At 38.4% G+C, this 12,725-nt stretch overlaps 1 protein-coding gene across 1 annotated transcript in view; it reads left to right on the top strand.

The window, feature by feature from the left end:
• Positions 1 to 12,725, top strand: part of kcnip4 (Kv channel interacting protein 4) — a 102,323-nt gene that overhangs the window by 71,335 nt on the left and 18,263 nt on the right. The window contains exon 3 of the mRNA XM_002936712.5: positions 11,519 to 11,588. Coding sequence (XP_002936758.1) covers positions 11,519 to 11,588 — 70 coding nt within the window. The remainder of the gene's footprint in view (positions 1 to 11,518; positions 11,589 to 12,725) is intronic.

Below are 12,725 nucleotides of genomic sequence, written 5' to 3'. Positions count from 1 at the left end.
GCTTCAGGTATTGTAATGTACACGCGCTTGTAGGCACTCAAACATAGTCATTTATCAGAAATTTACTGATTTCTTTTTATTGTCACTTACACTTTATTGTCAATTCGTTGGATGCTGCTGAGTATCTAGGTGTTTGCACACGTGCTAATAAAGGTATGGGCTACCAGCGGGATTAATAAGGGGTAATTATATCTTAGTTGGGATCAAGTACAGGTACTGTTTTATTATTACAGAGAAAAGGGAATCATTTAACCATTAAATAAACCCAATAGGGCTGTTCTGCCCCCCAATAAGGGGTAATTATATCTTAGTTGGGATCAAGTACAGGTACTGTTTTATTATTACAGAGAAAAGGGAATCATTTAACCATGAAATAAACCCAATAGGGCTGTTCTGCCCCCAATAAGGGGTAATTATATCTTAGTTGGGATCAAGTACAAGGTACTGTTTTATTATTACAGAGAAAAGGGAATCATTTAACCATTAAATAAACCCAATAGGGCTGTTTTGCCCCCAATAAGGGGTAATTGTATCTTAGTTGGGATCAAGTACAAGGTACTGTTTTATTATTACAGAGAAAAGGGAATCATTTAACCATTAAATAAACCCAATAGGGCTGTTTTGCCCCCAATAAGGGGTAATTGTATCTTAGTTGGGATCAAGTACAAGGTACTGTTTTATTATTACAGAGAAAAGGGAATCATTTAACCATTAAATAAACCCAATAGGGCTGTTCTGCCCCCAATAAGGGGTAATTATATCTTAGTTGGGATCAAGTACAGGTACTGTTTTATTATTACAGAGAAAAGGGAATCATTTAACCATTAAATAAACCCAATAGGGCTGTTCTGCCCCCAATAAGGGGTAATTGTATCTTAGTTGGGATCAAGTACAAGGTACTGTTTTATTATTACAGAGAAAATCTGAATTATTTGATTAAAATGGAGTCTATGAAGGAGCCTTTACAAAATTTGTTTTCTGGTTAATGGACCCCAAACCTGTAGTAGCAAATTACTTACTTGCTGCTAAATTAAAGGCCCACCATTCAATTTTTACTTTGCTTCTAATACTGTTGATCTTCTCTCTTGCTCCATATTCAGTCCTTATTAAGAATTTAAGAAACTGCTCTGTCTCAAATCTCCTCTTATCTTTCTAATAAATCCTTCAGTGTCTCGTATACAGCCTCCACTCCTCAGCCTATTTATATCAAGGCTCTGTTCTTGGACCCCTCCTATTTTCAATCGATACCACTGGTCTTCTAATCAGCTCATTTGGGTTTCCCCTCTTTTCTCCTGACCTGTCCTCACTTCTAGCTTGTTTCACTGACTGTCTAACAGCAATTTCTGCATTTATGTAATTTTGTTGCCTAAAAATCAACATGGACAAAACTGAACTGATTATGTCTCCACCTCCCAACTCTGTTTCCCTGCCCGACATCACTGTTAGTGTGGAAAATAACAGTATACCCCCAGTCTGCTGTCTTTGCGACATATTTGACTCTCTTTTTCATTCCCCACATTTAAACACTCACTTTCAACATCTCTCATATTCAACCCTTCCTAACACATGAAACCAAAATTTTCATCCATGCCTTTCTCAGATCTCGTTTACACTACTGTAACTCACTGCTCTGTGGGCTTCCCCTGAATAAACTGACCCCACTCCAATCCCTCATGAACACTGCCAGACTCATACACCTCTCCTCCCACTCCATAAGTGCTGCCAGTCCCTGCACTGACTAACTGTCATATACAGGATTCAATTCAGAATTCTTGTACTCACCTACAAAGTGCTGACCAGTATCGCACCACTGTATATAACCATCATAATAACAAAGTACACCTCCTCATTCATTACTTTCTCGCATCCAGAACTTTTCATGTGCTCCACCCATCCTCTGGAACCCTCTGCCGCATTCCATTAGACCCTCTCAGAGCCACCAGACTTTCAGACAGTCACTTAAAGTCACTCATTCATGCCTCTAACTTAATCCCTTAGCAATTTGACTGTCCATGAGCCCCCCTACTCTCTGCTCACACACTACTAGTATTAAACTCCTATAATGTACTTGCCATCGCTTTACTAACCAACAGGAACTCTACAGCCCCTCTAGTTACCCTCACCATATGTCTCACTTCCTGTCCCACTTAGAATGTAAGCTGGGTATGCCCAACCTGTGAACCATATTTAAACACAGAAAAAGTTGGAGAGAAGCACAAACATGCAAAAATCTCATTAGGGTGCAAAATATGGGCTGTGATTGGCTATTGGTAGCCCCTAGTGGACTGACAGCCTACAGGAGGCTCTGTTTGGCCACTGAGAACAGCATCCAAGGGGTTGGTGAGCAGCATGTTTCTACTGAGCCACTGTAGCTGTAAGCCCTCATGAGCATGGCCCTTCCCCTTACAATATCTAATTGTAACTGTGAATCATTTTGAAAAAATGATAATCTGTATATGTCAATTGTTTGGTCTTGTAGTTGTATCCCTTTACTATGTAAAGCACTATGTATAATAATAGTGCTATATACAGTGGCTTGCAAAAGTATTCGGCCCCCTTGAACTTTTCCACATTTTGTCACATTACAGCCACAAACATGAATCAATTTTATTGGAATTCCACGTGAAAGACCAATACAAAGTGGTGTACACGTGAGAAGTGGAACGAAAATCATACATGATTCCAAACATTTTTTACAAATAAATAACTGCAAAGTGGGGTGTGCGTAATTATTCAGCCCCCTGAGTCAATACTTTGTAGAACCACCTTTTGCTGCAATTACAGCTGCCAGGCTTTTAGGGTATTTCTGTACCAGCTTTGCACATCTACAGACTGAAATCCTTGCCCATTCTTCTTTGCAAAACAGCTCCAGCTCAGTCAGATTAGATGGACAGCGTTTGGGAACAGCAGTTTTCAGATCTTGCCACAGATTCTCCATGGATTTACATCTGGACTGTGACTGGGCCATTCTAACACATGGATATATTTTGTTTTAAACCATTCCATTGTTGCCCTGGCTTTATGTTTAGGGTCGTTGTCCTGCTGGAAGGTGAACCTCCGCCCCAGTCTCAAGTCTTTTGCAGACTCCAAGAGGTTTTCCTCCAAGATTGCCCTGTATTTGGCTCCATCCATCTTCCCATCAACTCTGACCAGCTTCCCTGTCCCTGCTGAAGAGAAGCCCCCCCAGAGCATGATGCTGCCACCACCATATTTGACAGTGGGGATGGTGTGTTCAGAGTGATGTGCAGTGTTAGTTTTCCGCCACACATAGCGTTTTGCATTTTGGCCAAAAAGTTCCATTTTGGTCTCATCTGAGCAGAGCACCTTCTTCCACATGTTTGCTGTGTCCCCCACATGGCTTGTGGCAAACTGCAAACAGGACTTCTTATGGTTTTCTGTTAACAATGGCTTTCTTCTTGCCACACTTCCATAAAGGCCAACTTTGTGCATTTCTGATCAGCTCTCCTTGTTCGACCTGTGAGTTTAGGTGGACGGCCTTGTCTTGGTAGGTTTACAGTTGTGCCATACTCCTTCCATTTCTGAATGGTCGCTTGAACAGTGCTCCGTGGGATGTTCAAGTCTTTGGAAATCTTTTTGTAGCCTAAGCCTGCTTTAAATTTCTCAATAACTTTATCCCTGACCTGTCTGGTGTGTTCTTTGGACTTCATGGTGTTGTTGCTCCCAATATTCTCTTAGACAACCTCTGAGGCCGTCACAGAGCAGCTGTATTTGTACTGACATTAGATTACACACAGGTGCACTCTATTTAGTCATTAGCACTCATCAGGCAATGTCTATGGGCGACTGACTGCACTCAGACCAAAGGGGGCTGAATAATTATGCACACCCCACTTTGCAGTTATTTATTTGTAACAAAAATGTTTGGAATCATGTATGATTTTCGTTCCACTTCTCACGTGTACACCACTTTGTATTGGTCTTTCACGTGGAATTCCAATAAAATTGATTCATGTTTGTGGCTGTAATGTGACAAAATGTGGAAAAGTTCAAGGGGGCCGAATACTTTTGCAAGCCACTGTATACAATAATAATAATTAGTTTTTAAGACCTTTAATTATTGTATTTCCTCAACTGCACATTTTTTTGACATTTGTTCCTGAATTCAGGAATTCTCCTACAATATCTTTCATCAGTTTATATTAACCAGAACCTCAATAGCTCATAAATCAGCCTTAAATGTGTTACATCAGGGAAAACAATTGTGTTAACCTATAACAAACATAAAATAGCTCAGAATCCTACTGGATTATTAATTAGCAACTTTGAATATGATTGCGGTGAGCGCCATAATGTGCAGGAAGACTAGGGCCCCAGAGCTAATGGACATCTAACCAGAAATTCAAAAGCTGTTGTTAAAGTGCAGGTCCCAGTATCCCAGTATCCCAACAGCCAAGTTAATTCAAGTAACCATGCAGCCTTTGGCTGTTGGTGGAATTGTGGGTAGTTGCAATACAACAACAGCTTAAGGGCTGCAGGTTGAACCTATACACCATAAATAGAGTTGTTAGAGATATTCTCTCTCTGCTTTTATCAACATCGTCCCCCTAGAAGCCTCTGTGATGCTGAAGGCCCAGGGCAAATTCCCTTTCTGACCTATGACTGTTAAGCAAGAATCCCTCTGGCACAATATGGGGCAGATTTCTTGTCATATATTTACATAGCAATATAAGTAATTTGGGTTGAAAGACAACAATCCATCAAGTTGAGCCCTTCTGAATGATCCACACTACGTTCTGTTATATAAATGACCCCTTACCTTATGATCACTGTTCCCTCAATGCTCCCATGCTTATACACAGCAAAGAATGTACTGTAATGCATTCTAGAAGCCTTTTTTTACTACCTGTATTTAAACGGATTTTGTTTCATTTATTCATACCAGTACCATTTCTCTACAGTCTGGTTAACTGGCCTTTTGGGATATTTTCCTTTCATTTGTTATAGTGCTCACTGCTATAACTATAAGCACCAGTGGGAGTTTGAAACCCACAGCCATTTTTCCTCAGTAAATGTAACAACTAGGTAACTGATGTTTTTTCTATATTACAGTAAAAATGAAACTTGTAATATTAGATGTATTAAATGCCAGTATATCCACTTTGTCAACATGACCTCAATAAATAGGGCTCCAGAAGTTGCAATAAACAAGTTACCAGTCTGCAGATAAGCCCTCTGAATCTTAGGCATCTACTTATCTCAATGCCTAATAAAAGCTGCAGCTGAGGGAGGTTGACCAAACACCTAAGACTGATAACTACTGCAGAAGAGAAGACTGAGATAGTAGCATAGGGTTCCAGCCACATATGTTACAAGACATGCAAATTTGAAAGAGGCTTCAAAGAAGAACATTTTTCCTTCTCTAATAGTCCAAGTAGGACTTTGTTTTCCTATAGGTCGGTGGTACATGCAGGCTCCTGTTGGAGCTCTCTAGCTTCATAGAAAGGGGTGCCTGTGTTCCTGCCCCCCACCATACATGCAAGCAAATATTGATAAGTTGTGGATTTTGAACTAAAAGATATGGGAAAAGAGCCACCAGGAAACACTGTGAATTGACCATTTATTTTCAGCTGAATGACAAAGTGAGCTGAAGCGGACACAGTGGCTTTGCAGAATTATTATTGCTTTTCTATGGTTTTTGAATTATAAGCATTCCTTTTCTGCCTATTTCCAGCCTACAACTGAAAGTGAATGTGAGGGTCAGTTTTATTTTGAATTTATCTTTTGTAAAGGTTGGATTTATTTTCAGGTTCTCTCCTATTCTTCTTCCATACTGACTTCTACCTGATTGGTAGGGTAATGAATGCCTAGCAGCCAGACAGCAGTTTCAATTCCAAGCCTGATTCAGCAAAGAAAGTACAAGTATAGGATCCCTTATCCGGAAACCCATTATCCAGAAAGTTCCGAATTACAGAAAGGCCATCTCCCATAGACTCCATTATAAGCAAATAATTTTTACAAATGATTTCCTTTTTCTCTGTAATGATAAAACAGTACCTTGTACTTGATCCCAACTAAGATATAATTACCCCTTATTGGGGACAGAACAGCCCTATTGGGTTTATTTAATGGTTAAATGATTCCCTTTTCTCTGTAATAATAAAACAGTACCTGTACTTGATCCCAACTAAGATATAATTACCCCTTATTGGGGCAGAACAGCCCTATTGGGTTTATTTAATGGTTAAATTATTCCCTTTTTCTCTGTAATAATAAAACAGTACCTGTACTTGATCCCAACTAAGATATAATTACCCCTTATTGGGGGCAGAACAGCCCTATTGGGTTTATTTAATGGTTAAATGATTCCCTTTTCTCTGTAATAATAAAACAGTACTTGTACTTGATCCCAACTGAGATATAATTAATCCTTATTGGATGCAAAACAATCCTGTTGGGTTTAAATGATGTTTAAATAATTTTTTAGTAGACTTAAGGTATGGAGATCCAAATTACAGAAAGATCCCTTATCCAGAAAGCCCCAGGTCCCGAGCATTCTGAATAACAGGTCCTATACCTGTATATATATTTCGAAAAATGAAGAATATTTTAGAATTCCACAAACCAAATTATACTAAACTTTAACTGTAGAGTGAACTGCCCCTTTAAGGAGGTGCGGTTTTGTTGGCCTAGCACTACACTCATGTAACATTGCCTTTTAGTGTATTATTATACCTGCTGTTGATGAGGCCATTGCCCCAGTGGGACAAATCTGAATGCTAAACATTTACAGTAATAATAGATATAAAGTAATGATGAAGAATTCATGGCTCTTTCTTTTTTATACTTTGCACTATTGACTAAACCCCCCTTCCCTAAGAATTGCATCCCATTATTCTTCTGTTTGCTTTTCAGATTTCTATGGAATAAATAATGGAATAAATATCTGCATGTCGCTACTGCTTTATATTCATAATGATACAAAATAGCAATATTGTTAGCATTTCAATGTGGAACGCATTCTAGATAAACATCTTCTGTACCAGACCAGCATTATCAAGGGTTTGGTAAAGTAACATTTCAATTCATGTCAGTACATTAGGTAGGAGCATGCATTCTTCAGTTTTTGAATAAATATCTAAAAGCTTGCTGAAAGAAAGGTGAAGGGTAATTAAACAGAATATTTTCCTGTTATCTTTGGCTCTTTTCACTTGAATTAGCTGGAATTATACATACAGCGACAGTCCAGACAACTTATTCACAAAGGACTTGGCTTTGAATCACTAATGAATCTCCAAAACATCTTCAGAGAGAATCTGTAGATAATAGTGTGCCCTCTACACAGAAGGAAACTTTCTCCATAGTGCAACTATGCATATCTGCCTATTGTACTACTAAGCTATGATCTGTCTGTATATATATATACAGTGGTGTGAAAAACTATTTGCCCCCTTCCTGATTTCTTATTCTTTTGCATGTTTGTCACACTTAAATGTTTCTGCTCATCAAAAACCGTTAACTATTAGTCAAAGATAACATAATTGAACACAAAATGCAGTTTTTAAATGAAGGTTTACGTTATTAAGGGAGAAAAAAAACTCCAAATCTACATGGCCCTGTGTGAAAAAGTGATTGCCAAGACTTTTGGGAAAATACCTTGTGGACCGACAAGACAAAAGTTGAACTTTTTGGAAGGTGCGTGTCCCGTTACATCTGGCGTAAAAGTAACACAGCATTTCAGAAAAAGAACATCATACCAAAAGTAAAATATGGTGGTGGTAGTGTGATGGTCTGGGGTTGTTTTGCTGCTTCAGGACCTGGAAGGCTTGCTGTGATAGATGGAACCATGAATTCTACTGTCTACCAAAAAATCCTGAAGGAGAATGTCCGGCCATCTGTACGTCAACTCAAGCTGAAGCGATCTTGGGTGCTGCAGCAGGACAATGACCCAAAACACACCAGCAAATCCACCTCTGAATGGCTGAAGAAAAACAAAATGAAGACTTTGGAGTGGCCTAGTCAAAGTCCTGACCTGAATCCTATTGAGATGTTGTGGCATGACCTTAAAAAGGCGGTTCATGCTAGAAAACCCTCAAATAAAACTGAATTACAACAATTCTGCAAAGATGAGTGGGCCAAAATTCCTCCAGAGCGCTGTAAAAGACTCGTTGCAAGTTATCGCAAACGCTTGATTGCAGTTATTGCTGCTAAGGGTGGCCCAACCAGTTATTAGGTTCAGGGGGCAATTACTTTTTCACACAGGGCCATGTAGATTTTTTTTCTCCCTAAATAATAAAAACCCTCATTTAAAAACTGCATTTTGTGTTTACTTGTGTTATCTTTGACTAATAGTTAAATGTGTTTGATGATCAGAAACATTTTGTGTGACAAACATGCAAAAGAATAAGAAATCAGAAAGGGGGCAAATAGTTTTTCACACCACTGTATATTCCTATAAATAGGTAACACCTATGCAACACAAACAGAGTTAGTGGAAAGGGGTGGCTCACCTTTAGGTTAAAGATGGCCATACACATTCAGATTTTTCTTCAGTCTTCTTCCAACGAATGTTCGGATATGAATTGTATGTTTAAATGCAACAATCTAAAACTAACATTCAGACTGAAATTGTAAGATTTGTAATAACAAATTGCTTGTTCTGAACATGAAATAGCTGTCAGACACCAATCATACTGCCTCGGGTGCTGGAATTGTGGGGATAAAAACCATGGAGCTCAAAATTGCACTTTGCTCACTGCATTTGCAGCCATAAATGACCCCTATAATTTCTCATTTTTAATATATTCCTAAATGTTCTGGGGTAAACTTAATGTTAATGGCATTTTTTTCTGCAATCTAAAGTATGCTGATTGGCAGGGTTCTATACTGACCTTTACAAGTCTCCAAAAAACTAGTATTTGAAACTGGAGCACTTGGAAGACATGGGGTTTTCTAATGGGGTTTTTTTTTTAATGAACTATAATAATGTTTAGAATAGATTTCTCTGTACACTATAAAAAATTGGACTTTTTCATTATTTAATGTCCTATGTTACAAAAAGTAACATTTTAAAAGCATTCAGATGGTCAAAGAATAGTTTGAAGGAATGGAATATAAATGTTTCTAGAAGGAAGAGGAATTTCTTAAGGACCAATAAGAGTGGGAGAAGTAATTGATGAGTATAATGCCGTGAGGGTTGGAATGATTTACAGATTTGGTAGTAAGACAAAGGTTTAGGAAAGCTTCTAATAGACAAGATTTATATCCCCAGAACACAAGAAGGGATATTGACACACTTATGAGGAAAGTGCTGCAATGGTCTTGGCTTTTGGTTGTTCAAAGGAAAATACAGCAGATTAGCACAAGTGAGATATGTACATTATACAATGGGATTAAAAACAAAGTTGGAAAGCACAAGATAGACACGGAATGTTCAATTAATACAAAGTATTCAGCTGTGATTGCCAACAAGTGGGAGCAAACCAATGAATACCCTTAGCTGTGACGTGGCTGCCATTCTGTCTAAGATCTGAATTGAATGAAGCAGCCAACTGAATCAAAGCACCAAATGAATAGGCAAAGGGCAGCTGATGACGTGCAGCTTGAGTCTGCCATGGACCCTTTGTGCACTGCTGGGCTTTCTGACTGGAATATGTAGTGCCGTCAGGTTTTATTAACGATTGTAGTTGGAATGATACAGTAACGATTTTATAGATGTTATTACACTAGACCTGTAGGAGATGGACAGGAACACTATACATTTGCTTCCACTTCATATTATGTTTCAATTCTTTCCTTCTTGTACAAAGAAAATATACCCTGGTAATATGCCTAGACCTACACAGTAAATCAAAGACATACAGGAAGTGATGCCATGACCATCAAGCCCTCAATATCCAATGAGGAGACTCATTTAAAACTGTCTCCTAGTATGATTCTATCTATACAAAAACATTTTTTTTTATAAATTGCTATCACATACATGGCCTTGAAGAACCAAATGGAGAGCAACAACAGTTCATTCACCCCATTCACATTAACTAGACAGCAACATACTTTTTGGGTAAGAAAAGACCACAGTTTTATTAAATTAATTAACCATTATCCTGTTTTCATAAGGCAGTTACAAAATATGACCCTATGACAGGAATCACAAGACATGGGAGGTGTAGCTGAAGCTTTAGGCTACCAGTAGCCTCCATGGCTAAACTCACCAGTTTATGGATCCACCATATCGTGACCTGGACATGTTCAATAACTGCCAATAAAGTTGCAACATAACATTAACGATTTGCAACATAAAAAAACATTTTACAAACTGAAGCAAAAAAAAAAAAAATGAAATGAAGCAGAAAAACACATTGGACATTAACATAATTCAATTAATCAGTTGTTGTGTAAGTGCTCCAAGGGGCAAGCTTTAAGTTTAATTTTGCAAAGGAAGAGGAAAGGTTCTATATGTAGGAAATAAGGGATAGATAGGGATAGAAAAAGCATTATAGTGGGAGAAAGTAGTGGATGTGGACTGGGGCTCATTTATAAAGGCTGGGCAAATTAGCACCTGGGCGGTAACCCATAGCAACCAATCAGAGATTAGTTTTTTAAGCCAGCTGTGAGTAGAACAATAAAATCAAACACCTGATTGGTTGCTATGGGTAACTGCTCAGGTGCAAATTGGCATAGTGTTTATAATTGACCCCCAGTTGGTCTTTATCAAGAAACATATGCAGAAAAAGTGAAGGCAATTGGTGAGAAACAGGAGTGAATGGCTTTGTACTTTGAAAGGAAAGCTTTGAGTTTAGTGTTGAAGAGGAAGAGGGAAGATTCCATGTGGATTAAAAAAGGGATAGGACTCTAGACATAAGGACCAACAAGAGAGAAAGCATTAAGGCTGATGCCACACAAGGCATTTTTACGCTGTGTTTTTTCTCAGCCTAAAAACGCAGCACAAGCCACACAGCCCCTGACTATGGCGTTTTTCAGCCTAGTACTGGTGACGTAGCAAATCCCGTTTCAATGGTGCTAATAGTGCGAAAAAGTAAAAAATGCCATGTATTTCCTCTAGGTCTGGCAGCTGCCTTTGTGTATACATAGGAATAGCTTGCTGTGCAAATACTGGGGTATTTCGGCCAACAGTTGAAAAATCCATGCTAAGGCGTTCTCTAGCGTATTTCTGCTTTGTGCGGTTTGCTTCGAGTCTTTTCAAGTTATTTCTATGGATGATGATATCGGGCGTTTTTCAGCCGCTGAGAGAATTAGAAAATACGCAGCGTAAAAACGCCTCGTGTGGCATCAGCCTAAGGTGGGAAAGGACCTGAAATATTGGCTGCAGCAATGTCTTAATACAAATCTTTTCCATTTTGGAGTGTGATGTTGGCAGACCCAGCAGTTGTTGGGGACTTTAATCTCAGAAGGGTCTGTAGGGTCCTGATTCAAGTACAGATTCAGCATATGTTTTTGAAACAAGTCATATACTCGAATATTGCAAGATAGTAAATATAACATGTATGCAATATGTACATATACACTAATGAGTTTTTCTTTAAACTTCATATTATAGGAATGCCCCAGTGGGATTGTTAATGAAGAGACCTTTAAGGATATCTATGCCCAGTTCTTCCCACAAGGAGGTGAGTTATGCACATTCTCCCAATGCTTCTATATAAACAGAACCAGCTTCCCAGAATTCAGTCTTTACACATGCGGTAGAACTATTACTCTGGGAATGGATTCAGTGTACTTAAACATTCGACAACAGCTTTAGAAAACATAAGGGCTTGTTTATCCGCGCTTTACCCTAGCGCATCCCTGAGATGGCAAAGTATCAGCAATACAGAGAGCCGCAATTGAAATATGTAAATAATGCAAGCAGCAGATGTTGAAGATTGCCCGAAATTGGCACTTTTCTAACTACTGATACTCAGGAATACTTTGTTTTATGATAAAATATTAACTGCTTATATGTAGCCTACTTTCCTATTCATGGAATGCTCTCTTCAATCGGCTGAATGATAACATCTTTATAAGCTCCCACAGTGGGCAACATATGTTGGGGCTTTATAAATATGTGTTTATTATTATTATTACTAATGATAATAATAATAGACAGACAAAAAGATAATTAAGACAAGCAGATTCCATCTCGGTCTTTCCATACACTTACTGTATATTTTTTTCTGATTTATGTAATATAAAGTATAGGCAGGTTCATATAAAGAGAGAGAGAGAGAGAATGATGTGGTGAGACTACAAGACAATGTCTTTTTTATAGTTTATATTGTGAATAATGTACCCCCTATTGTAAAATATAAGATATTATAAGTCCCCAAGGAATCACAGGGTCATATAAAGGCTAGTGCTTTTATACAGGGCATGGGACGCCTCGGTGACTTAGACTATCTTTATATTTTACAATAGGGGGTATTCATTATTATAGCTAAGGTGTTTATATACTGGAAGTGTGCCTATATAAATATATACATTCCAAAAAGAGAGGTTTGGATCAATGCACATTCCCTGGCCCTGTGTTTTATCAGTAATTCTTTTAACATAATTTCAATAACAGAGTTTTAGGGGTAATGATTATTAAACTGATAAGCCACCATACCACGTTAAGGTAAACTCCATATGCCGGTCTTAACTATTCACCTTCCTTTATATTTTTCATAGGCAGGTTGCCAGTTTCTGACCAAAGGATTGGTCTTATGGGCTGATGCTCCCCCACTGTAGCTTTTATAGGGGAGAAATTTCCAGGCCAACAGCCATTT

This window comes from Xenopus tropicalis, chromosome 1, assembly GCF_000004195.4.
Source record: "Xenopus tropicalis strain Nigerian chromosome 1, UCB_Xtro_10.0, whole genome shotgun sequence".
In the NCBI taxonomy this organism is placed as follows: domain Eukaryota; kingdom Metazoa; phylum Chordata; class Amphibia; order Anura; family Pipidae; genus Xenopus; species Xenopus tropicalis.
The sequence above is the reverse complement of the archived record's forward strand: the minus strand, read 5'-3'. Positions and strand labels throughout refer to the sequence as shown.